General features: G+C 39.3%; 1 protein-coding gene across 4 annotated transcripts in view; it reads right to left on the reverse strand.

Annotated features, from left to right (window-relative positions):
- Positions 1-8792: 8792 nt before the first annotated feature.
- Positions 8793-26620, reverse strand: part of HERC4 (HECT and RLD domain containing E3 ubiquitin protein ligase 4) — a 35220-nt gene continuing 17392 nt past the window's right edge. For 3 of the 4 annotated variants that reach the window (XM_075717655.1, XM_075717654.1, XM_009486886.2), the window contains 16 exons: positions 26356-26480; positions 25731-25790; positions 25092-25203; positions 24559-24748; positions 23278-23450; positions 21257-21373; positions 18629-18652; positions 18036-18134; positions 15982-16149; positions 15714-15857; positions 14630-14796; positions 13732-13798; positions 13415-13497; positions 10889-11072; positions 10199-10301; positions 8793-9255 (listed from right to left, as the gene is read on the reverse strand). In XM_075717655.1, coding sequence (XP_075573770.1) covers positions 9047-9255; positions 10199-10301; positions 10889-11072; positions 13415-13497; positions 13732-13798; positions 14630-14796; positions 15714-15857; positions 15982-16149; positions 18036-18134; positions 18629-18652; positions 21257-21373; positions 23278-23450; positions 24559-24748; positions 25092-25203; positions 25731-25790; positions 26356-26480 — 2025 coding nt within the window. In that variant the 3' untranslated portion in view covers positions 8793-9046. The remainder of the gene's footprint in view (positions 9256-10198; positions 10302-10888; positions 11073-13414; positions 13498-13731; positions 13799-14629; positions 14797-15713; positions 15858-15981; positions 16150-18035; positions 18135-18628; positions 18653-21256; positions 21374-23277; positions 23451-24558; positions 24749-25091; positions 25204-25730; positions 25791-26355; positions 26481-26620) is intronic. The other variant, XM_075717656.1, reaches the window with a different exon arrangement.

Raw genomic sequence — 26620 nt, forward strand, 5'->3', positions numbered from 1 at the left:
TTTCTGGTTTCGGTTAATTTCTAGTTAGATCTTAAAGACTTAACCAAAGATGCCCTATAAAAGTCAAGGTATACCCCAGCTAATGTAAGGCACATAGCAAATGGCTTTTTTCCATCTGCCCCCTTGGCGGGGGGGAACAAAAAAAGCCTGAACGAAGCTCCTCTGCGCTGTCTTTCGTAAAATGCCCTCCCAAACCACAGTGCAGTGCTGCCCTCCAGAAAACTACTCTTCTCCTTCCAAACCCTACGTTAACTTTCTTAGATGTATGTGCTGAACAAGGATCATTTCTGCTGGCATTCCAGTACCTCGCAGCTCTGCCGCCCTTCCTCTACCCAGCCCAAAGCTTCCTTGACATTTGCCGCTTGCTGCTGCCGCCCCAACCCGGAACAGCCACATCCAGGAGAAGCTTCCTGCGAGGCACCTGCACCACGTGGGAGTTCGGGGCGTGTTTTGGCACCGCACACACGCATACTTCACTTGTGTTTTGTCTTCACGCAGGCAGTGCCGACAGGTGAAGTGAAGCCCACGGTTCCCTTTGGGCGGTGGTCGCACGTGCCCGCCGTGGAGCGCCCTGGGTGGGCCAGGGTCAGGCTTTGGCTCGCCCCGTGGCTCCCCGCTCCTGCGGGCCCTCAAGGGCTGCAGCCCAGTTTAACTGGTTTTCCACCCTATAACACCTCACCACTTTGAAGATTCCACTGTACTTCTGAACCACCATCCCCCAAATACAAATTAAATTTGTATTTTGTAATGTGCCAAACAACATCAAATTGAGAAGGGCTGTAAGAGTACCAAATTACATTTGTATTAGGCAAAAAAAACTGTTTCTAAAACTCACGCACTTGAGACATGAAATAAAGTATTAAAAATACTAAGAATTTTTTTTCACACAGATAATATGCTTCCCTATCAATTGCTTATTACTCTGAGAGGACTTGAAAACATTTTTCCGCTAGAATAAAACACCTGCACCTTTTCCTGCATCTAGGAGTAGTTCTGCTTTTTGTTCTTTCTTGTACCTTTGCCAATAGCATTTGCACAGAAGAGGAACCCCAAACTACAATGTGTCGCCTTACTCCTCCATTTCACACACTACCCTTTCCCTGTAGTGAAGATGTCATCTTTAACTACTGTTTAAAGCAATCATAAGGCAAATTATGGGGATGAGGAAAGATTTGCTATCAGCGCTCTTTGTTATCCCGAAGTATTCAGCATCTTACATGAAAATCGCCTGGAGGCATGGAAGAGCGTGTTCAGTTCCAGCTCCAATTTGTACAATCTGAAAAAGGGAGATCACTTATTTTTCTCGTAATTTGCATTACTACCCTATGAAAGCATCTTAATCCTCTTAGCATTTATATTAGACGCACCGACAAAAGCAAAGTACAAGCATTTAATACGACACTGCCACTCCCCGGCCCGCTTTCAACCTATTTTGATGCACTAGACGCAATAATGACCTTGCAAAAGTATTTTGAGTGATGTAAAAGTCCATATTTAAAAACCTTGTCATAACAGTTTCTTAACGGCCACGTATTCTCTATGGGTCTATCTTGAATCCAGTACACTTTTAATTAGTGGTTTTGATTATGGAAAGTACAGAACGCTTTTAAATGCGTGACAGCAAAGTGCCAAACAACATCAAATTGAGAGGGGCTATGAGAGTACAAAATTTGAATGAAACTAGCATTCAGAATCAATCTGAAAAACATTTGAGAAAAAGGAAGATGCAGTTCAGTACCTCAAGTTCAATATCTATGCTTAAATGCCGAATCAGAATGGGCAAATCTAAAGGCAGTTGCAACTACTTGCATAATATACTTATCTACAGGCAGACTGGAGAATAAAATCCAGTTCAAAATGCAGATTTCAGGTGAAAGCAACTGGCCATGTCTAGGTAACAATGGGTTCTAAACTAGCTATGCACCTAATCAAGAGAAGTCATGGAGTCACAACGGTACCCTTAGCGTAGCCACTCTTTGCTCAGCAGTTTTGAGAAGACACACAGGCTGCCAGGACTTAGCAGGAAAAGTAAGAGTAATGTTAATAATGGTGCATGGAGGGAAAAGAGTTGCTATTAAGTCTCCCAACACAAGGCCCAAGGACCGTTCAGTTGCAGATGCAGAAAAGCAGAGACAATGACGTTAAACCATCGCACACAAACCGCGGAACTCACTGGCGTCCGGATGCTGTGGGAGCTCAAAGCGGCCTGAAAAAGGAACCGGGCAAATTCAGGTGGGACAGGACTACCGAAGCTCCTTGAGGAGGAGTCCAAGGAAAGGAGTATTTCTGTCTCCCTACACTCTCCTGTAAGCACCTGGCCTAGCTACAGGTGGAGGCAATTTGTACCTCAGATTAACGCCATACAGCAGTTCCCAAGAAAAGCAGAGAAACAGAGTGCTTCCGAGAGCTGTGCTACAACCATTTACCCCGCACCGTTCAAACACCAGACCAAGCAAGCACTTGTAAGGCACACCCGAAGCATCTATTCGTCCTGACTGGGAGACGGTGGAAGCAGACACACGACCACGGGCCTTTAAAGGACCAAGTTTCTCAAGAGACACAAATGCGAGCGCTCTGTGCCCACGGGACTGTTGCTCCGACGCTCAGAGCAAGAGGTGCCCTGCCAGCCCTCACACCCCGCTTCCCACAGCCCAGCACCACCTGTGAAGGAGCTGCTCACAGAACAACTCCATGCAAACTGCAAATTAAGTTATAGATTTTACACCTTCCTAGTAAGCGAGTAGGTTTTCGAAAGCCACAAAGAAACGCAATTCCAAAGTCCTTAAAAACAACGTACGAACATGTTTCAGTGGGTTTTTGTCGCTCGGCTGTGGGTTTATTGCTGGTAATGCTGCTAAGGGCAAAGCGCCGCTTGCAAGCGCAAGCCTCAGCCGAAGGGAGCCCCTGGACGCCTGCCGCGGAGCCTGGGCCGTCTCGGGTGGCCGGAGCCCACTCCCAGCGCCAGCCCTGCGCCGCCGGAGCCCCACGCTTGCCTGCTGGGACAGGCGGCACCGCCGGCAGCCCCACTTACCGCAACCAGGGAACAGGACGGGCCTCGGGCTGGGGTCCCCGGGCCAGGGTCCCCAGGCCGGCTCCGGCTGCGCTCTCCCGACAGCCGCCTTGGGTAGACGGGGGCAGCGGGCAGGGCCCGGCTGCCAGCGGGGAAAGTGGGCTCAGGGGTGAGTGGGCCGCGGCTGCCGGGCCGTAGCTCCTGCCCTCTACCAGGCTCGGCCGCCTCTCGGCAGGACGCCGCAAGGCCGGCTAAGCTGCCCATGCCAAGCCCCGCTCAGCTCCCTCCCCTGCCACCCGGGGCTCCGGCAGCACCATGCAAAGCGGCCCTGGCAGGCGCCGACACCAGCTCAGCCCCTTCTCGCCCTGCAGCTGCGCTACACAAGCCGCTGCGCATCTGGGCTCCACACAGCAGCGAGCCCACCGCACGATGAAGAGTCCTTACAGGGGGGTATCACTACCTTCTTACCCCAACCTTTACAACCTCTCCAGGCGTTCCGTGCTGACCGGTGGCAGGGAAGACGTTACAGAAATCTCTGATGCCCTACAGGGCACTGAGCTATGCTGACCCCTGCAGTAACTCACCCTGACCTCTGCAGTAACAACCCTGACCCCCGCTGTAACACCCCCTGACCCCCGCCGTAACACCCCCTGACCCCCGCCGTAACACCCCCTGACCCCCCGCCGTAACACCCCCTGACCCCCCGCCGTAACACCCCCTGACCCCCCGCCATAACACACTGCTGCAGAGCTGCAGGCACAGTGCACGGGCAGCAGTGAACTCCTCTAACTGCTGCAGGTCTATTCCAGCTACTCCCTCATCTAAAGATACACCGATCTCCCCTACCTCCTCAGCTCCCCTCTCCCTTTGCTCACTGCCAGTTCCACCCTGGCGCCTCGGAGCGCGTTCGGATAGCTGTACCTTGCCGGCGGGCAGCCTCAGGCTTGTGGAGATGCCGGCCGGAGCTCCCAGAGCACCCAAGCGCTGCTGCTAGCAGGCACACCCACATAGCCTCTGTGCAGAAGCAAGCCACAAATAATTAAATCAGCTTCACCTTTAAAATTTTTCAAAGACGCGGCAAATACAATTTCCATAGGAAGTTGGGCTTTAGCTACAGTCTGCCAGCTCCGTTCCTTCTTTTGCTCAAAAAAGGGAAGTCGTGCACCCTGCTCCAACTGAAGTCTTCACATAACACTAATGGTTTGTTTCCTCCCTGAAACCCCTCGGGTAAGCAGGCACGTAGGGGGAAGCAGCGCCTACCTGTCGACATTCGCAGCGCCCCAGGTACTGCACAGCACGGGATTCCTGCGCTCTTGGCGAGCTAAAGACTCCCGCTAGCACCATGCACGCTAACTATGCTGAACATAATGGCTCTGTAGTTCATGTGGAACGAGATTCATAAACCTCATTTTCCTTTTTAATTATCTGAGTCTGATGTGTGTGCCTTTAGCTGGAGGAAAAAAAAAAAAAAAAAAAATAATGCTGACTGCTAGCCTAGCCCACGCAAGCTCTTTGATCACACTCCTGGCATCAGCAACACGTTATTTTGTTGTTCTGCAAAGGATTGAGACAGTATGTTCAAACCCAAGGGATACACAGGAATGCGGACTGTTCAGCCTCCTGGCAGTAAGAGGCCAGTATGTCTGTCCATACGATACTTTTACACAGTTCTAGTACGCCTATGGTATTGCTGCAGCTGGTTTTAGATAAAATACACCTTTTTCATTCAACAGATCTGCATCAGTGCCGAAATGGGGAAGCAAAGTTTTGCAGTTGGAAAGTTTTAGCATACTCCGCCTGCAGAAAGGAAGTCAGTGGAACAGGTAGCACAGAGTTAATAATGCATATAGACATGAACAGGCTCCTTCTTCAAGAAAAAAATTGAGGAAACTATGGCTGGTGGTGCTATTTTGCTGATTAAGTGCGCACATATTCCAGGAAAACAGCCAAGGGGATTCTGGGGGCCTCTAAGGTGTAGTATTAAATCTGACTATGGCAGGTGATGGAGGATGCTCTAAGCCTTTCAAAGTCTAGGGAAGGTTTTTAAAGTTCCTGCTCCAAACCTGATCAACACAAACCCGAACAGCACCTTGAAAGACAAAAAGAGTAGCTTGATGAGTAGCTCACCCAAACTGACCTACCAATTCAGAAATACCCACTTGGTAAGCAATGGAAACGAACTGTCACTTATCAGGAGAAACAAGTATTTTGTTCTTCCTCCTCCCCCCCAACAACTTAGACAGTTCTACGTAGTACATGCAAGTACATAGTTCTGGTTGCACAACGGAGGAAGTCAACACAGCCATTTTTATGGTGCTCGCTATATACCAGTCTATCATGCTGAAAACTGTATTATTAAAAGAAAGTTTTTATTCTGTATTTACCTTAACTGCAGAACCTCATGTGCCTTTAAATAAAGAGCTCTCTTTTATAGCAGTTTGTATTTGATTACCTTAAACTTCATTTATTCCCAATAAATCAAGTTTATGGCAGCAGAAAGCAGTGCAATGAATTAAAACCCTTTTTAAAGTAGCCCATAAACCTTCTTGAAGGGAATACCGTGGCTTGATGCTCCCCATTAATAACAACCTTACTAGTAGTAATTCCCATAAAGTGCCAAAGGAGACAAGTCATTACGCTTAAGCAGGGCTCGCTGCTTTGATAGTTCTACACTGGCGCAGGGCAACGGTGTTCTTAGATTTTTCCCTGGAAAATGAGGGACAAACTTCTGCTCTGTATGTAACAGCAGTGCAGTCATGCAAATTCTATCTTCAGCCCTGTACTAACGTGAGGGCTGCAATAAATCAAATCCCGTACATGACTGCCCTGCTATGACAGCAACACGTCCTCCTTTAGTAACCATGACTAGACTAGTCTAGTCTACCCTTGACTGGCTTAGAGTAGACTTGGTAGTGTAGGTTAATGGTTGGACTGGATGATCTAAAAGGTCTTTTCCAACCTAAACGATTCTATGATTCTATGACGGAGACGGACAGAAGTTTGACCTGCAGCTAGCATTCTCCAGTGATACTTCTGAATCTTTATCAAAATGCTAATCTAATTATCAAATAAAAATACTTTAAAGATTTTTAATTACTGTAAAATGCTCCCACTGCAGCCCAAACTACTACCACCCCCCAGCTCCTTGCCTTATCCTTTTCTAAAAGTGGTATGCAAGCCTTCCTGACTAACTGGAGATCTGACAAGGAGGAAGGCCCTAGGCTTTCTTCATTAACACCATGGCTATTTTAGCTAAGCACAGAATGGAAGGGATCTTTTTGCTTCCCCCCCTTTCTCACACGATGCACAGCATCAAATATTGTATGCAAAATGATACTTGATCCAAGAAAGAGAAAGCACTTCCTGCTGCCCACCTTTTTCCAGCCAGAGGAAACACTTAAGCGTACAACTTTTGTAGAGATCTTTCACAGGGCTGTTATGATTGTTAACAGAACTAATGGCAACGTAAGTATTGCAGAAAGTATTAAACTGCTTGACAAAAGTAATATAATGACTATTAATTGTTCTAGGACTACATAAAAGTCTTTTACCTTCTTGCGTAGATAATGTCTGTTTTGCAACTGGGCACCTGTCTCACTGCACAGACTGAGCTAACACCTGTAAGATAATCAGGAGCATTTAGCAAATACAATTGTGCTCTGCAGGACCCAACTCCACTTCTTGCAGGTGGATAAAATCAAGCCCAAAATTGCAAAGAGAAGTCTCAGGTGAACGCTGTCCTGAGGAAAGTGACTCCAGCCCCACCCTGCCAGTGGGTTCTTAACCTGGCATTTAACCAAGCATTCCACACCCCCCACCCTCCCAACACTTACTAACGTCCACTAATGTTCCAAGAAAGTAAGAAATATGTCTTGCTGATGCTGGAGAAACTTTTGCAGCAACATGAAGTAACTGCCAGAGCAGTTTTAGACAACAATAACTGCGCTTCGAAGATAAAGGACATCTAAGTTCTCTAGCACATCCTAAACTGGGCACCAAAAATTGGCAAGTGTTCAGTAACTATGGCTTGGATTCTGTCTCAGACCCCCTCTTCTACAGAATAAGGCTATTACTCATCTGTCAGATTAATATTGATATTGATGAAAAATCCCATACAGCAAAAATTAGGGAAAGTCCCATAGGGAAATTAAATATATATGTATAGTGCTGGGTTTAGATGATATGCGCTCAATTAGACTTGGACCTGCACAACTGACCATAAAACCCCCTATTATTCAGTGGACACCACCAACTGTGCACACTGAACGAAGCAAGAGTCCCACAGAAAAAAAACAGCACTTGATCACGTAGTAATACACAAGGGAAAAAGGAAGATGACAGCTTTACATTAGCCACTTCCTAATTTTTGAATATTTGCCTTCGCAATTTTGGTGTTTCATAACTTAAAAACAGTGTTTTAGTATTACCTGGTAAAATGAAGGCATAATACTTTATTTTTTTTCCTTTTCTCCTTTTATTTCTTCCACGCATAGTAAGATTAAGCTGCTTTAGTATTTGTTGGTTTCTTGTTTTTCACAAGAGGGAGAATTTCCCAGCCACGTAACACATGTTGGAAAAGATGGAATATGGGCTGCATACAAAGAAGTTACTACTGCATGAGAAAGCTGTAAAAACACAGCGTTAAGGAAAAAAAGAACGATTTTAACTGTACTGACTGCTTTGTAGTATATCCACATCTACTGCCAGCACAGAAACTGCATGTTATACTACTTATTACAATGAATGAATTTTCCTGCTTTTCAAGTGAGGTCTTGGTATCTTAGCTGTACTCTCGATTTAATGCATGCAAAAGTTGCCCTCCAATTGAAGAAATATGCATGATGCAAGCATCCATACACATCAACCAACAAAGGTTTTCATTCAAGTCTTTTATTATAGCTTGAATTTTTTCACTGCATTTAAAAATCTAAAAAAAATAAATATTTGTTTCACAGCTGCAAGTCACATATGCATTAACACCACAAAATCTGGAATTTAACCAGAGAAGGGAAGTCAAATCCGGAAGTGTCCAGCTAAGCACAATTGTCTCAGGGCAATTATACTAAAAATAAAATCTTAAGAAAAGGGGAGAGGGGTGTTAAAGAGTTATTTCAAATGCATTTATCTGGAAAAAAGTGAAAATTCTATTAGAAACCATAAACTACGCTTTCAGCATTTAAAAATAAACGTTTAACCTCTTGACAGCAACAACTGTCTGGTGCATTTTTTTTCTTTTAAGCTGTCTTCTTGACACATGGCTGCAGAGGTTTCAAATGATAGATCAACCTCTTTTATAATTGTGTCCACTTAATTACAGAATCAGTCCTTAAAAATAAACCTGTGTATTAAGTCAGCTTGTCCATCCACATGTTAAAAATGCCACTGTATGCAGTTTTGTATCGGCACTAAGTGACTGCTTCATGGATTGTACATTGTGAAGATGAATGTCTCTTAAACAATCACTTTCATTAAGGTTCTTAAAACAAACCAGAAAAATATATCTTCAGAAATCAGAGTAGTCACTTTTTTGTTAAAAGCCATAAAATAAGCTCATATTCAATTACAAGCAATAGAAACCATACTGCTATTGGAACATAATTATTTTATCACAAAAATTTATTATTTACAAAAGGAAAAGTTACCAAGTGAATTTATCGGGGGGAAAAGTTAAATGTTCTTACTAAGTGATCTGAAAAACTTAAGCAAGTCTCTCATGCACTCACACGCCAAATTGTTTGCATAAGGTGAAATGTTAATTCATGTTAGTGAAACTTGACTCCCATTCACAATGCTCTCGTTTTTATTGTAAGATGGTAAAATCCACATGGTTCTGTACAAGAGGGTATGTATTAAGACAGTTCCTCATTTTTGTAAATGGTTTTTGGCTCCCACAAATATCCGTACCACTGAACTTTTTTGCAAATAGTCAGTTATATTATTAACTCCATCATTTAATCCACTGAATTTACCACCACAAGAAAGACACGAAAAGTTAGTTTAATGATCCCACGTTACACAGAACTCTCATTTCTGAAGTTATACTAAACTGAAACCTTCGTAGTGATCTATAGCCTGGATCAACTTAGATTTTAGGGTTTCTTTATCTGTGTATTTTGGAAGATCAAGAAGATTAAAGCAAGTGTGAGCTACCGGAAGATAACCTTCTCCACCTCCTGTTGGCTGGATGACTAGTTTAAGACACTTCATTCCAAGAATTGGAATACGATCACTGCCTGTCAGGAACACTGCCAAGAAAAAACAGACAAAGAAAGTCTTGAAAGTAGTTTAAGACTAACATTGTATACGTCATATGTGCAGTTCTAATCGTTATTGGCATTTTTTAATTGTTCCAACAGTGGTTAGCTCTTCACACTGAAGTTGTTCTGACAAGTTCAAAAAATATGCAATAATGACTTAACCCCATCTCCAGCTTACACATATGAACTCTGAACTGTAACATAACAAGTGACATATACAGGAAAACATTTCGTTTTAGCATATGAAGCCAAACAGTCCCACAAAAAAATATAAATAAATACTAGGAAGTTCTTAATGCATCAGAATTTGTTATTTAAAATCCATTGGCTATACCTTTACTAAGCATTTACAAGCATCTTGTAAATACACAAATTTGTTTGTTCAACAAAAAAATTTATCTGAATTGGAAACTAATCCATGATCTATTCTCAACAAAAGCTCGTTCACAGGAAGCTTCCATAGCTTTGTTCTTCCCCCGTACATTTCCACTTATATCAGTACCTTGAGGGATTTACAATCAGTTGTAACTCCAAATTTCCCCCTATCTGCAATGAAAAAACTGGAACGTGAACCTTATGTCAAAACACAGGAAAAAAAATTCCTAGTCATCAGATAAATGACACTAGCAGTTTAGGCTGTTGGCTTTTTTGGGGTTGCGTTTTCTCCCCCCTGTCCCGTTTTACTTTTTTAACGCCACTTTGGTCTACTGTGATCTTGTAACTGCCCACCATCCAGAATTATTTAGGACAACCCCAGCAAAAACAGAGACAAGCTCATAATCAATTTCTTCTACTACCATTTTTTCTTCCAAATAAAGTTAATCACATCATTATAGACAAATACTTACGTCTGCCCTCTTATAGCAAGAGCCTGAAATCACAGTGATCCTGTTCAGTTAGCAACTTCTGCAAAGTAGTTTCAAATACTTACACAAAAACTGTTTCTTCTTCTCCAAAGACAACTCGTGAAAAACCTCCCAGAATATTTTAATTGTAGGATGGTCTGCCCAGTATTCTCCTTTGTATTCTGTATTCTACAATGAGCAGGAATTGAGTGGGTTAGTTTGCACACAGAACTAGTAGGAGAATCTGACATTAAGGTAGAATGAATGCAGCTTGTGTGAAGTGATACTGCAAGTGAGGTATTGCTGTTTTCCTTGGTCAATCTTCTTCAGCTCTTCAGTCTGACTCCAACTATGTGGACAGATACGTGTCCTACAAAGCATTTTCAATCCCAATAAAGCAGTGACAAAGCCTCCCAGTGGGTTTTGGCAATCAAGAGTATTTACTTTTATTAACTAGGTGCATTTTGTTCACTTTCCCCCTTCTAACATAATACATTGTATACAGCTGCCTTTTGGTTCTGTGGATTTTTCTTCCTCTCCTTCTAAGCGTGATTTCCTTCAGAAATTAGATGGAAAACTTTAAGCAGGAAGGTAAATAATATTTTAGTGTCTTCATTCACTGATATTTTAAAAAAAGTAGCTCACTCATACAGTCAATCCAATCAAGGCTGGAAGTCACATTAATTAAAACAGAACTCAAAAGGATACTTCAAGATTTTGCTTTCGCATCTTGAAATTAAAAACGTATGAAACAAACAGCTAACTATGGTTCTTACCTTCTCCAATTCTTTCCAATCATAATTTGTGTTCCCAATCACCATTGCCTGCAACTCGCTGGGCTGGAAGAGCTGAAGAACTTTACCTCCACATACTTTGTGGAAGCCTGCATGGAATGCACTGAATAAGGAAGCCACAGATTTATTGAAGATGTAGTCCACATATGCATCTACAAAATCTTGCCTGTACAAAGAAGAAAAAAAAAGAATTATGTTGGGGGGGTAGGGGGAAAGCACGTCACCCTTCTAGCAATAAACCAGTAGCCATTTCTGTACAGAACACAGCATTGAAAGTTAAGCAAAAAAGGATCCTAATATATTGTATTTTCTGCTTCATGTTACAGCCACAGTGAAGATAACCTCAATGAAAATGGAACATAAATGTATTTCCCCTCCACACCCCTCAAGACAGAGTCCATAATGCGCAACAGAAAAACAGTAACATTTAGTGTTATTTCAGGTGCTAGAAACATTTCTCTTATTTGCACGCACTGCAGTGAATTGGACTGAATGGCAATAAGCTTAAAGGCTTCAGTTACATGCAGTGTCCTGAAACCGACTAGTCAAGCTCGCTGTTGTATTTTTTAATTAAAAGGATTACCATATCTGGCACTGCAAATGCAAATCAGCTTCAAAAGGACATTTGAGTCCTACACGGTAAAAAGATCAGTGCAAAGGAGCGAGGATACTGAAAAACAGACTGCCTGTTATCTGTGCTTCGGTACAAGGAGTTTCATATCTTGTTGGAAACATCTTCCGCAGCATTTAGGGGGAGAGCTAAAATTCCTTCATGTGATACAGTATTTATGATTATGATTTTTTTTTAATTACCATTTTAATCAAGACTAGCCAACAGTGTTTGTTTCTACACTGGCAGAGTGACTTCAGTTATAGATTACAGTTATCCCACCAACATACCTTCTCTGTGGAAACCCACAGTATTTGAACAACCTCCACAGTATTTGAATAACATCACCAATATTTTCAAGAATCATCTAAACACATCTTGGCGATACATTTATTAAAGTTGTTGAACTGAAAATACTGGAGATGAGCAAAGTGGTGAATCATGCTCCTCGTCTTCCAGCACTCAATGAGATACCCATTTTATGCATGCTGTGTAATTAGCAGAGGCAGGTAACTTGTGTAACACTAACAGTGGAAGGAAAGGCTGCTCCAGAGAAAATTCATAGTAATAAACTAATTACCATTGTTATACTCTATGCTAATATTCTTAAAGCTGAATTAAAGCATCATGGAATATTTGGATCTTGAGAAACAGGGATTCTTCATTGCTGTAAGACAACGGCTGACGACAGTGCAGCATACGTTCTCTGAGCACCTTGAAACTTTTCTCGGAATTCAACTCCAATTTTACTGTCACTTTGAGACAGAACACAAAACCACCACCAAAGAATTTCAAAGCTATCATGTTTTAAGATAAAGTATCACAAACCCTCAGCTATGAGCCAAGGATTAAAAACAAACAAAAAAAAGTGCGACAGGTATAGGTGGTGATTGCAGTTCTTAATGGTAGGATAAGTCAGGAGGATAAAAATCACTCCATTGTGGGAGGCACTGTCACTGCACATGGCTATGTGCAGGTTTATGACACCCTCAGAATCTCCTGTCATCACTCTTTCCTCTACAACAGACCCAGGTAGTTACAGAAAATGTAAATGCTGCCCAAAACATTTGCCCTCTAGGAACATGCCTAGAGGTACATATTCTCCCTCGTTCCTACCATGCCTAGGTGCACTCCACTCTCACAGAGTATGTTCTTCCCATTCGATTCTCCCTTTTCTCTGGGAGAAGTAAAAGCACAGAGGATTCATGAAGATTAAAGGACAGGAACACATGAAAGGAACGGATAGGGAGAGATAGGAAAATGGTAGTATCCTGCAAAAAGGGACAAAAGCACCACCATACATAATCTGCCTATCCTCCAGGAGCAGAAAGGCAACAAAGGGTGGGAGAGGCTGCTTTTATAAATAGAAGTAACAGAATCCTTGACCACAGAAACAAACCCCACCCCTCACATACTCTTCTGACAATAACGCTAGATAACATTAATTTATCCGCTCTACAAAGGGAAGACTTCTCCAAAATAGTATTTCGTATATGAACGGTTACCATGTAATGGCATCTAGGTTGAAGTTTTCATCATTCCTCACTAAATTCCAATTATATATAACTTCCTGCAGAACCACAACCATTTCTAATCTTATAAAATGAAGACCATGTAGTCAAAATGGGCTCTAAAGAGCTTCAAAATATTTCTAAGTTCAAAGTGAAAAAGAAGTGTTAGACATTCTGAGTAAAATTAGACAGCCTCTCCACAGCTGGCAAATCCTTAAATACAACAGCTATTTCAACAATACACATGAGAAAAGCTTGGAAAAACAAGCAAAGTAGTTTTGCCTTCAACACCAGTGTAGCAGCTTGGCAAAGGATATTTATAGCAGCGCAGTTACATTCCCAAGGCAGATAGCAACACTGAGCTACCCTGTAACCCATAAAACTCACCTATTTTGTTTGACTACAGGAATGTCAGCACCATTAGGAACAAGCTCTTTAATTTCTGTTGTACCAAAATTTTCCACAGTGATCTATTTAAAAGAAACAAAAATAGTATGAATCTTATTTACTGCGTAGAGTACTTCTTTCCACCACTTAGCTAACAGCAACACGAACAGGAGACACAGATGCTAAAATTCATGGGAATCAGCAGCTGATGCTTTTGCTCAAGCACTCCATCAGAGGCAGTTATAATAGATGGTATAAGCTTGATAAGAAATACATTTACAGTGTATACACTTATATGAACACTATATAAAACTTACAGTAAAATTAAGACAAAATGCTTCTTCTATGTCATCCTCTGGATAGTCCAGTAACTGTTGCATTCCCCTGCAAAATAAGTTACAAAGTATTTGTACCAGTGGAAAGAAAGATCAACTTATTTTTTTCTTGAAGTATCCTTTATGCTTTGATAATTCCAGTTTTAAAAACAAACAAACAAAACCTTCTACCGTTATTTCATTTATTAATGCATTGACTTGCACCTTGTGCAGCGCGGGGAAGTCTCAAGCAATCGTTTTGCTATTACTTGTAGTGTTATTTCCTTTTGTTTATCTCCAGGTGTGAAGACTCATATCCTAGTCTTCAGCTAAGGGATTCCCAAACCAGAGGCAGCAAGTACTTAATAACCATTGACAGGCTCTTCCATTAACTTGTTTGATTTCTCCTTGAATCTATGAAATCTTTAGCATTCACAACACTGAGGCAATCAAACATCCACTTCCCCTTGTTTGAACCTCCGATGTGTTAGTGCTATTCAAATCCCTACTCAAGGGCACATATTTAGCATTTACTTGTTCCTGAAATAAGCAAAAATGTTTCCTTGATGGACTAAATAAGCTGTTCAGAACTAAAACTCTGTTCACACTTAGGCTTATAAAATTAATGGCTAAAACCCAAAGGTTTTGAATTTCCAATATTATTTTCCCCTGAAATTCTTGTACGATAATAAAACAGAAGACACAAATACTAAACCCAAGCATTTAGAAGCAGGTGTTTAACAACAGCATGCATCCTGTCTAAAACGACATAATGGCTGCAAGTCACTCTGAGCTGTATATCCTGTTAGTGTGAAAATAACACATTTTCTTTACGTTCTTAAAGGAAAATGTTGAGTTAAAAATTAATTCCTAGTAACACTCATTTTTCTTTCTTGCTTACCTGCCAACATCTGGCATCAACTCTTTTAAGTCATCCAGGGATGGTTTCTTATTCAATAGCTTTTTGTACAAAGCCAAAGGGAAATGAAGGTCTACAATAGTAAAATTATATATTGCTAGCCCACAGACAACACCAATCAAATGAAACAAGTCACTGTCTTCAAAGGTCTAAGAACAGAAAACAGACAAGATGGTTTAAAATAAAGAAGTTATTTTAATCTTGCAGAGTCCAGAAAAAAAGCGTATAGTGCAGCATAATCTGAGTGAGTTTCATTTCTCTTTTAGATATGTATGTATCCATAAATACTGAGGAAAACCGGGTAAAGTTTTAACCAGCTGAGAGAGAGACTGAAATCCAAGGAAATGGAACTCTCTCTACTTTAAAAAAAAAAAAAAAAAAAAAAAAAGGTGAGATACAACATCATTTTGTGTTATAAGTGACACATACTGCTGAAAGTACTGCAGTGAGATTCTGGTTTTGTCAGTGACTTACTATTGCACTACTGAGTGCTTAAATATATGTCAATTTTTAAAAAAATTTTTGGGAGCAGGAGGAAGGAGCTATTGACTCCCTTGGAGTTGACAGCCAAGGCTTAAAACACAGCCGTGGCAATGTTAACATTCAGGTATTTGTGATATAACCACCCTAGTTGCCGTTTTTCTCTGAAAGAGGACTAAAAAGTCAGTGATCAAAACTTTCAAGAAAGTATGACCAGATGACTACCTATGAAACGGACCCATAAATGTCACTGAACACAGAGAGATCTGTTCAACATGCCACTCCAAGAATTTTTCTCTGCCACCCTGATTTACCGATTCTGCTCTTGTAATCAGTTTACTCTGGCTGGCACTTCCTCCTACTAAACTTGTCTGGGTTGGGACAACTGGCAAGGAGTAAGTGAGGAATGGTGAAAAACAGAAGGGGAAAGTTGAGATCTAACAATGACAAAAATAAACATTTTTTGAGAAAACTTGTTTCAGCTTCTCCTCTTGAAATAAACCTACTACAAACTACTATTTTCATACATTATTAACATAAATATTGTAAGTTAAAAGAAAATTAATGACTATAGATCACACCCTACCTTATCAGAGAACCAGATCAGCCTGGACTCTTCATAATACCTGAACATTCCATATTTGGGATCTAGCAACTCCCTCATGATGAGCAAAAAAAATTCTTTGCGAACACCTCCAGCATCAACAGCTTCTTCCCCTACAAAAATAACCTGAAACACACAATTCAGTGAGCACTGAATTAAAAACGGATTGTGAAACAAGATTTGTCCAAAAATATACCTGATTACTTGCACGTCAGTGAAAGACACTTTGAGCAATATGTACTGATAATACCTTGAGTGGTTTCTTGTAGTCTACATTCTTTGTTTTCCTTAGGACTTCCACAGCATCTCCTACAATGTTGTCTCTCCGTACCATTAATATCAGGCATGGGTTGACAGATTCAAATACTGGCAGAAAGAGAGAAGACAAATTCTGCCTGTGCGCCTGATCAACAGCCATCTGGAAAAAAAACCAGAGTGAAAGTGTCAGTAGGTAACATAAGATTCCTGTCAACATTAAATGTCCATCAGTCTTGTCTTGAAAAGTGCAGAAGATATGAATGGGAATAGCTATTATGAGAGCTACTGAATTTGCCCAAATTTGCTTCATATTCCTTTTATCTCGGAAAATATTTAATCTCAGGAAATATTTTCCCTTTACCCATTAGCCTCATCAACACTAATGTTCAGGGAAGTCTGAGAATACAATTTTTGACATTCCAGTCAAAATACTTTGGATAACAAAAGGAAGCAAAAAATACTGCACTTCATCTAATGAAGAGTAAACTGTTTAATATAAATCTGGCATGAAAACATCCATTAAAAACTAATTCACAGAATGAAAAGTGATTTGTTCATCTATTTCATTTGTATTCTAATTTTTTTGTATTACAGCTGTTCAAAACCAAAACACTGTTGCCAACATTCTGAATGGCATAGAACTCTTGAAAGTTCACGTGTTGTAATACTATTTAATATTGTTAATAGAAACATTCAATGTGAACATCTCCCTGAATTCATCAAATGGTGGTATTGACTGTGTATATACACTCTTAAAGGCATAAAAGCTATAAAAGGAAGCTAATATTTTTCTACATGAGCCCATTACTTGAGCATGGCTTATCTCTTCCGTTTACTTTCAGACTCAGAACAATAAAGTTTATTATGTTAAACATTATAAACATGGGGGAGGGCTGGTGCTCTTACTGCTGTTAGTGTTCCTGTAGTGTCCCTTCATTCTTCCTTTCCTTTTTTTAAGAATATGATTTATTATACTCTTATAGAAACTGAACAGGTATGGATTATCTTTGTTTAAAAAAAAAAAATAGTCCAAACATTGAACAAAAGTATAGCTCACCACATCATACTGGTTTCAGTTCTACCTAGAGAACCATGAAAACACTTCAGATCCTCTCAGTCACTCTAGGTTTTTCTAGTGTATCTAGGTAGGTATCTCTAGACAAGAGATACAGGTCAAGATACAGAATTGTTTGTATCAAGTATCTAATTTCTAGGAAAGTCTCTAATTAAAATGTAAGTGAACAAACGAGGAGTAACATAATTGCATTTAACAGGAAAAGAGCCAAAAACTTCTGCAAACTGCAAGATCAGGAAACCTACTCCCACTATCCCAAGTAGATGCCAGATTTTCAAGATAAGCTTCTTTTCTACTGCCTTGCAGACAGTGATCAGACTTCAAGAGTTTAGCAGCATTTTGAAGGTGGCATGACAGATGAAACAAGAAATTAAGTGTGTGCTAGATATTCACATGGTGCCAACATGTTTCCTCTCTGATACTACCAATCTTAAGAAAAGCACTAGCTCCTAAGTCCCATCAAGGTAAGAAATTAAAAGTAACTGTAACTGGCTGCTGCTTCTAACAAGACAGATTGACTTCCAGCTCCAGGCTCTACACATATATCATTTAAAGTCTGTTCATATGCGAGGTGGTGTTGCTTTTTTGGTTGGGGGTGGTGGTTGGGTTTTTTTGTTTGTTCAGTTGGGTTTTTTACACCTGTACTATGGGTTGTTAACACCCCAAAAAAGCCATCTCATTAATGAAAGGAAAAGAAATTCCTTAGAAATTTATGCAATTATTAAACAACCTAATTTCAGTGAGATCCCAGACCCACAAAACCACTAGCTTTTACTACGTACATACCCTGAGATTTAAACTAGATCCCTCATTCTTATAGAGAAGAGATTACACAGAGTTTAAAAAACCAACCAACCAAACAAAAAACCCACAAAAAGCCACCACCAACAGCAATCCCCCAAGACCCCCAACTGAGAAAAATAAAGAAAGAAAAATAAAAAATTCATAACATTAAAAACCAAGACTCTTACCTGCATCTGTATGACTGCATCTGTTTGCAGAAGAGTTGTCTTTGCCTGGGCATCAAATACAAACGGGTATGTGCAAATTGTAACAGGAATATCTGTTAACTAGAATGAAAAGAACCATGTCATATCTCCGTTTATTTAAAAACCACAATCATGGTTAGAGAAGCCATTGCAATAGGACTCATTTAATACATCTATTTTACCAAAAAGAGAAAGAAGTCTACTCATTGTCAATACAGGACCAAAGCATCTTAGGAAAATTAAGTAGATTTTCAATGGTTTAGTACATTTGGGGGGAAAAAAAAAAAAAACCAAACCACACACAAACACCACTCTCACTTAGTATGTACATTTTCATTTCAGAACTTCTATTACAGCTAGTAGGTATCATCAAAGTAGTCCTTGTTTTCAAACACTGCTTGGAATTTGCAATACAAAGGATTACATTTTTTTTTGCCCACAAAAGCCTTTTCAGATTACAGGCATACTAACTTAAAGCTTTACTCTCAATAGAACACAACTCAGACAACCCTTGACATTCGTATTTCTGATTTCCTTACATTCTGCAAAAGAAATCAGACTGCAACCAATCTTACCTCAGTTAATCCATGGTTGACATCCTATGACAGCATTTGCACAAAGGTAGCAATAATTAAGATGAAAAAGCAGCATTAGTGTCTGCATTAATTATTCATCTCTGATGTAGAATTAAAAATATTTATCTACAGCTTCCCCCCCCAAGAGAATGTTTACTGAGAAATAAATATCAACCATAAACGTTCTAATTAATCTACCAAACACAACCATGCCTTTCAACATCCTATATATCAGTCTTTAAAAAAAGGACCATTGAAGTATCACGTTTTCTTGGAAACATTTTAAATGTTTATTTCCATACACTAATAAATGAAATTTGCTTTTGCCTACGTATTTTCATTCTCAAATGACTGCAGCATGTCAAATTAAATGCAAAACATTTCTAATGAGTAAAAATTTAAAAATACAAAAGAACCCCACCACTTTATGATAAAGTCTCAAGAATCATTTGGGTGTATGATAAGATAGGATAAGAGAAAAGCAATTGACTCTTGAAATTTGAGACAGACCAATACATATGGCTGGGACCACGTGGGAACTTCCACAAGAAGCTAGATCAACTGTGCTAAGAAACTAAGTTATCCATCTGGTGCCACATTACCTTCCTTACTCTGTGCTGAAAGCTAAGTTCATTTCCACCCAGCAGGAAGAAAACAGAACAAGAATAAAAGGTAATGACAAAGTAATAAATTTTAAATTTGCCTATATATGAAACTCAGAAGTCAAATATGTAGACATCCATGGCTCACAGAAAGTGATGGCCAGAATACTTTGCTTTCTATCTCTATTCCTAATTCCTACAGGAAACATCAGATTTGAGTACCCATTTGACACAGATAGCTTTATGCAATCTTGTACTCCTACGGTAGCTGCCATTATTTATTCCTAATTCAAAGGGGTTTTCTCAACTCCTTTAAGTCGTCTTCAAATCAACAGTTCATTATTTAGTACCTTCAGTTTTTTACTACTCATTTTTCTGTTGTTGAAAGAATGGAAGTTTTTTCTTCCAGGTTTCTCTCTGAGAATACTCTGAATACTTCTGAGATTCTCTTTTCTTCCGTATTTTCCCCTCCGCATTTTAATTAAGGAACTGTGCAAATAGTTTTGCCTCAAGTTATGACAATAAAAATTACACTAGCAAAAGACATTCTGATTCATTATTACTGGTTCATTAGGCAAATAGGGCTTCTTATAATTTTAAAAGCAAGAACACAGGAAACTAGTGGACATGAAGGCAGGAAAAAGCCACCAAAACCATTTATGAAGGAGATCTAAGGCCATCAAGTTTCTTTCGGTCCTATATTAAATACAACTTTTATCAAAATAACTTTTTCTGCTGCACTTGAAACTGCACAAACGCATGACAAAATAATGATGATTAATGGGAAATTTAGTATCTAGTATTTTCTCAGTAACATCAAGCTGCTGCTCAATCTTCCGATTTAATTAACACACGGAGCTTAAGACTTTCATTACAAAGCAATTTTCCAGCTCTCATTTTCCCATATTCAGTATTTTCTTCTCTCATCACAACATATGCAATTCGGGTTTGTTTACATCCATTTAAAGCAGAGTTGCAAAGGTCATCATCTTTTAAATTCCACCACTTCTGTACCCTTCGCTGGCATACCCTCCTCTGTTCCAAATATATAACCTGTCTCTAATTCCAAGGCTCTGCAATACTTATCCCTAGCTTCTACACCTCATTTAGTATACCACCCCTCTTAGCTACCAACACCAGCCTACATCACACACCGGTTATTTTTTCAGACAAGCTTGGCAGAAACAAGTGTCTGTCATGACTGCCAATACTGACTCATTATTTCTTTACGCTCCCCAGTCTCCCTGCTGTTATTTCACACTGCAATTTTAATTCTTTGGTAGACAGCATTACTTGCTTTGTATTCATAAAATACAGCAAAAGTAGGTCTCCCATGTTCAGGGCCTTCCAGGTACCACTGCAAAAAACTAAATTCAGGTGGCTAGAGAAAGCATATTAACTTACTCAATATTCTTTCAAAGCATAAGTGAAAGAACTGTGTGGCAAAATCCTATCCAACTCACTAATTCTCTGCACGGTCATTAATTTACTCCCACTTACCACTCTTCTGTTTACAGATCCAGGAATTAATTATCTCAGTTCTTCTTGCTATACTCACAAGTAGAAAGCTATGTTAGTTATCTGTCCCCTGTAACTCCCTATTATGCTTCTAGACTTAGTTTTCTAAGACAGTTTCAGCTTTCTCATTGATTGAGCCTGTCTTCCATAGCAATTCAGGTTATTCTGGATGTTCTCCTACCATGAATTATCACTTTCCTAACTTTTTTCACATGGCAAGTCTCAAGTGACAGCACTCTGAACCATTTTTTAATTGATGGATTAAAACGTTGAACAAGGTCAGTCCTAAGAATGATACCCTACAAGGAGCACACCTATTTAACAATTCTTCCTTAGCTAGTACCTGACGTAAGAGGAGTCCATTCAGCGTCAGTGATCTGTGAAGATATTTTTACAAAAAGAAAGCGCCCGTATTTAGAGAATCTACAGGCTTCTAAAGGGACAAAACCAAACCAAAATGTGGGTGAAAAGAAAACAAAAAACCCAAATAAAACCCAACACAACTTACCATTCCAAATACCTGTTGCTGCACCCAGTTGACATAGTCATTTCTGATATCTATCAAATCTTGTATCTCATGGATGTAAAATCTGTCATACTGTATAACTTGTCCTCTTTCATTTACCTAAAGAAGTGCAATTTTTTTTATTAGCACTTGTATAACAGTTTTCAAAAGGACATTTTCCATGTTTTTCAAGCATTTGATACGTCAGCCACAGATACCCAGCTACTAAAGAAATTCTAGAAAAACAACAGTGCCTACAAGAATGCAAAATACAATGTTAAAGACACGGATACATGGATTATTCAGAATCCCATCACAGACACAAAGAAAAACAAGATTAACTGAGCATACAGCATCGCACAATACAGTGCTGCCACTTTGAAACATCTTATGATCTCAGAGGAACAGTGATGAATACACATATTCATGTGTACAATGGAACAAATACTTGTTCCTGCATTTGCACAAGTTTAAGAACTATGATTCGAGAACTCTATTCTTAATTACAGTATGAATACTGTCTCCATTACCCATGACCAGAAGAACAGTTTCTCTTCTTCTAAGCTAATATTTTTGAATAGACAAGCATGGAAAAATAACTTTACATAAAGGCTTGTCCCTACAGTATAATTTTAATGCAGAAGCAGCCACACTTTCCGAACACACACGACTTCTCCCAAGGACTGTTAAGCACCATTAACTGCCAAAACAGCAAGATCCCCAATTTTGCCTTTATAACCAGATAATCTAAGCCTACTTTTCTCAAAGATCTCCCCCAACCCACCCCCCAAACCACCAGATACTAAATCTGTGAAACACCCCACATATGTCGCCCCATTTCTTCCTCTTACTTTAGTCCATACCGGCTAATTATCAAGACTACACCAATATAAATAGCTGCGCAGCAGGGTAGGTACAAATTTAACTATTTCTACAATGTAGCTACATATTAGTCAAAGTTGGGTTTCCAAAAAAATAGGAACTTAGGAGAGCCACATTACAATTCTACAATTACCCACGAGGATTTAAGATTTTAATATCAACTTCAGCTGTTAACATTTACAGCTACTGCAAGCCTGAGCAGTGACAGAAATTCTAAAGGCAGCAAAATAATAATTTATTATATACCAACAGCTTTCCATATGGGAATCTGTAATGGACATCTTGCACTTCTAACACAAGATAGTTACTAAACAGTCTTACTCTCAGCCTTAATTTGATGGTCTCCATAAAGAATAAAAAAAACAGCTGAGCAAATCATAGCATACAAATTCCAACTTCCAAAGCAGAAATCTTTTCAATTCTTTCTGACAGCTTGGGGAGGAGGCCTGTTATGTACAGCACACAAAGGTCCAATTTAGACACCTGTGCCCATTTTGCTAGATTTTAACAGTACAGTACTCGACCAGCACCTTAAGGAGTGCCTAAAATGCTCTTTTAGCATATAAAAACAAAATGCCATAGGACCAGAATAAACTACAGAGGGAAAAAAACAAAAGGTGAGAGGGGAAACCTCAGCAGCAATTAGATAATACGCTGTGATGTGCACAGTCTCGTTACCCCAAATGATTTAGGCTATTTTTGTTCAGAGTTCATAAATTCATCAGTTTTCATGAATTAAGTTACAATACTAACAAACAGAATAAACATATCAGAAAATAAATGTTTGTCTTGGTAAAACTGTGCAGATCTTTCTTGTTCAAAATACAGCTTGCTCTTATCTTCCATTTATGATCTTATTTGCTATCATTTCAAGCTTAAGAGGCAATTCTTTCCAACATACCCTCACAGATGCAATTGACTGGGTCAGTCTGTGTTCCCAAGAAAATAGGTAATTCCATCACCATGTCAGATTGGAATCCAGAATTCCAATGGTTCATAGGTCCAGATGGAACAACTACAGATATCTCTGTAGATGCAAGCCTAAGTAACTCCTTAGTAACTTAACTTCTTTTAACAACTACACAGCACACAGATGCTGACAAAAACAGGCAAGTAATTGGTTAAAATTGACGTAAACATACTCTATGCAATATTTCCAGAACTCTGAAAGCCGTGTGTAGAAAATTGGTAAGTATTCTTCTTTCAGAAGCCGGGATGCCAATCTTGCACAACTTCAAGAGGTGGACTACGACATCCTTGTAGAGTTCCACTATCTTGAGAAACAATGGAGGTTCAAGTACAGACCACCAATTTTCTGCCAACAAATGGTAAAACCACAAACTTAGTACTTGCCACTACAGCATTATGCTATGCTATTCTTTGAACTAAAAACCATGTTTTACTAGAAAGCATACTTGTCAGTTACCAAAGACTCCACTCCCCCCACCAAAAAAAATTTAACACAGCAAGAGTGGTGCAGACTTTTAAACAACAAACTACTCTTTGTATAAATAATGAAACCTCTACTCAAATGCTCTATTGTTACACGCCAACTCTTTAAAATTGTCTGTTCATCCAGGGTACACAACAGCATTATGTAGTAACATTTGACAGAAAAACAGATGGCTCAAACCCTGAAACCTTGACTTAAGCAAACAGTCCCGAGAGCAATGGAAAGTGAAGCAACACAAAAAAGGACATACAGTTCAAATACATTATGTTTGCTTTTCTTTACAGCAGACAAGCTCTTTACTCTCACCAAAAACTACTGAAAAACACAAGAGATGCATTACAAGGCAAAAAATAATTGAGGAAGAAGAAAGCACCCTCTCAAAAAGATACCAATTAAAAAGGAAATATTCTGAAATCTCAACTCTTTAAGCCGAATTTCAAGTGACAGGAGTGACAATAAGAAGGTGTTAAAGGAGTTAAAAAAATAGAGCTATTCTCAGCTGCATATTTGAAGACCACATCTTAGGATCAGTGAGAAAACATGAACCTCTCAGAAGAAACAAAACAGGTGCTGCAGTCAGAACAACGACAATTTAACATGTGCTCTGCAACACTTCTGTAAATTGCTTAGAGCTTGTTAGCTGTCTGACCATGTAATTTTCACTTTAAAGTGCAAAGACAGTATCAAATACACTGAACTACACAGTTTAATTCCTCCCAGATGGAATCAGTCCAAAAATTACAATACAAGATGAATTCATATGGATGGCCAGTTAAGTCACCCAGAAGCAAAAGAATAGGTGTTTTGTTACGCATCAAGCAATGTTAACCCGTAACTTTCTCAGTGGGGAGTTCTACAGAACCGTAAATACACAGCAGGTGTTGCTGAGACCATGTCTTCACTGATGGAATTTCTACACATTTTCATCTGCAGATCCTTAGTTTTAATGGTAAAGAATGCAGTTTCTTACCAAGAACTTTCAGAGGAGCTTTTTCTAGATTCAGAATAGCTGTTCCAAAAGGAATAGCTAATGTTGTGAAATTGTTTGCATCACTCATCAGTGGGCATTCTGGTAGAGTGAGATACAGCCTCAAAGCTTCAACATCTGGTAAAGAGCTGGTCAACTTGGGAATAAGGTTCTTTTCCAAACTAGCTGCCACCTACAGCACATCGTAAAATTCAGTTTATTTTAATGCAATTGTGAATTCAAACAAATGCCCATCTAGATAAAAAATAATCTAGAAAACAATCATCAAGAGTTTAAATTAGACTATTATACATTTAGGAAAAAGACAGTATATTAAATATTAAAATACAGACACATGCAATATGCCCATGTGTTACCTAATTGGCACAACACAACAGTTTTACAGATTTGCAGTTGACATATTATTGAATAAAGAAAGTTATTAAAAGGTTCAGGGCGAGCATAACAATAGTACTTCTGGATAGGTGTAACGCAGAAAGATAATCCCAAATGTAAGGAAAATATGCAGCACAAACCTGTTGTGATATATGAGCGTGGTCAGGCTGTATAAGTTTGTGAAATAGTAGTCTAGCAGCATTCATATCAACCCCTGAGAATCTAGTGCTGGTTTTGTAATGATCATCATTGCTGCAGCAAGAAAAAAAATACAGAAAAAAAGACTGAACACTGTATTCTTAACAACTCAAGAATTTCTTCCACCTTGAATTTTTAGCCCTACTTACTAAGGAATTGAAACGTGAGAGATCACAGTATCAGACTTCCATTTCTTATATGACGTTTGAAGCAACTGAAAAAAAAATCTTCTCTAACTGCAAGACAATCGTGTAAAAACACTAGGATCTAAACTAGCCTTTGCAATATATTCCTGTTGAATTACATACGAACTGTGGCTGAGAAGTAATGAGTTTTGCTGGCTTACATTGTAGCAGCCAGGTGGCACACACTTCCAAAGACTGGCAGAAGACACACTGCATTTGGGCCAGCTGACAAACCATATGGCAGTAAAGAGCTAGAAGTTTAGACTGTGGGTATCAGACTAACAGTAAGATAAGGAAATACTGGGAAGGTGTTACAGTTGAAACAAGAGGCGCCAGGAAGGCAGCCATCGTAAATTCTGATCACAGGAATACTTGTTTAAAAGCCTGACCACTTACCTCAAAGCCAAAAAGCTCCCATTCAGGCACCCAGCTGAGGAGAACGTTCCATCAATTTCACTGAAATTGTTCATATGAAATAAGTTACATGGATTTTGTGGGTTTTTTGTCTTGGGGGTGGGGGTGGTTTTTTTTTTAAAAAAAATTAGCATTTGTAATAAAACCCCCTATATTTAATCCCTAATACATTACATTGTACATAGGATGGAACTCTGACTTTAACATGACTAAACAATACTAGATAAAACCTCCATTCAAGCCTCAATGCTTAAGACAGCTCAAATCAAAGCAAGTTTTGCAATTTGCTTTTAATTTCTTTGCATCCTCCTTTATTAAAGTAGAAGCAATAATCTCTAAGTTGTTCTCATATTCCTTTAAATATACTGTTATTTTTCAATGTGCAACTAGATACTTAATTTGATTTTGTATAGTCACCTAAACTGTGACAGAGATGACACGGGATCTAAACTACTTGACGAGCATGACAATGAAAGCACAGCAAAAGCTCTGCACATAATAAAAACAGTAATTAAAAATAGCTTTGCTATGTATGTACAAAACTCCATTAATGCCGAATTCATAAGTAAAATTATGAAAGACAACTTAATTCCTCAACATCACTTACTTAGCTATCTCTACAGGAAGTCTTCCAGATGGGAAAGTCAGCAATCTTTGAATAAACGTTTCATTCACAGTCCAGATCTGCTTCAAAAAGTCAGGATACCTAAAATCATCTGGTGGCACCATGTTCTAAATTTTAAAAGAAAGTGTAAAGAATCAGGCAGACAAAATTGATTTCCAGAAAAATCAATCCTGTGGTTGAGCTCTTTATCTCTTCATTGACCGACAAAATTTGCCTACTCAGACTAGTACTGTGAAATAAGCCCAAG

Source organism: Pelecanus crispus, chromosome 10, assembly GCF_030463565.1.
Source record: "Pelecanus crispus isolate bPelCri1 chromosome 10, bPelCri1.pri, whole genome shotgun sequence".
NCBI classification, from domain to species: domain Eukaryota; kingdom Metazoa; phylum Chordata; class Aves; order Pelecaniformes; family Pelecanidae; genus Pelecanus; species Pelecanus crispus.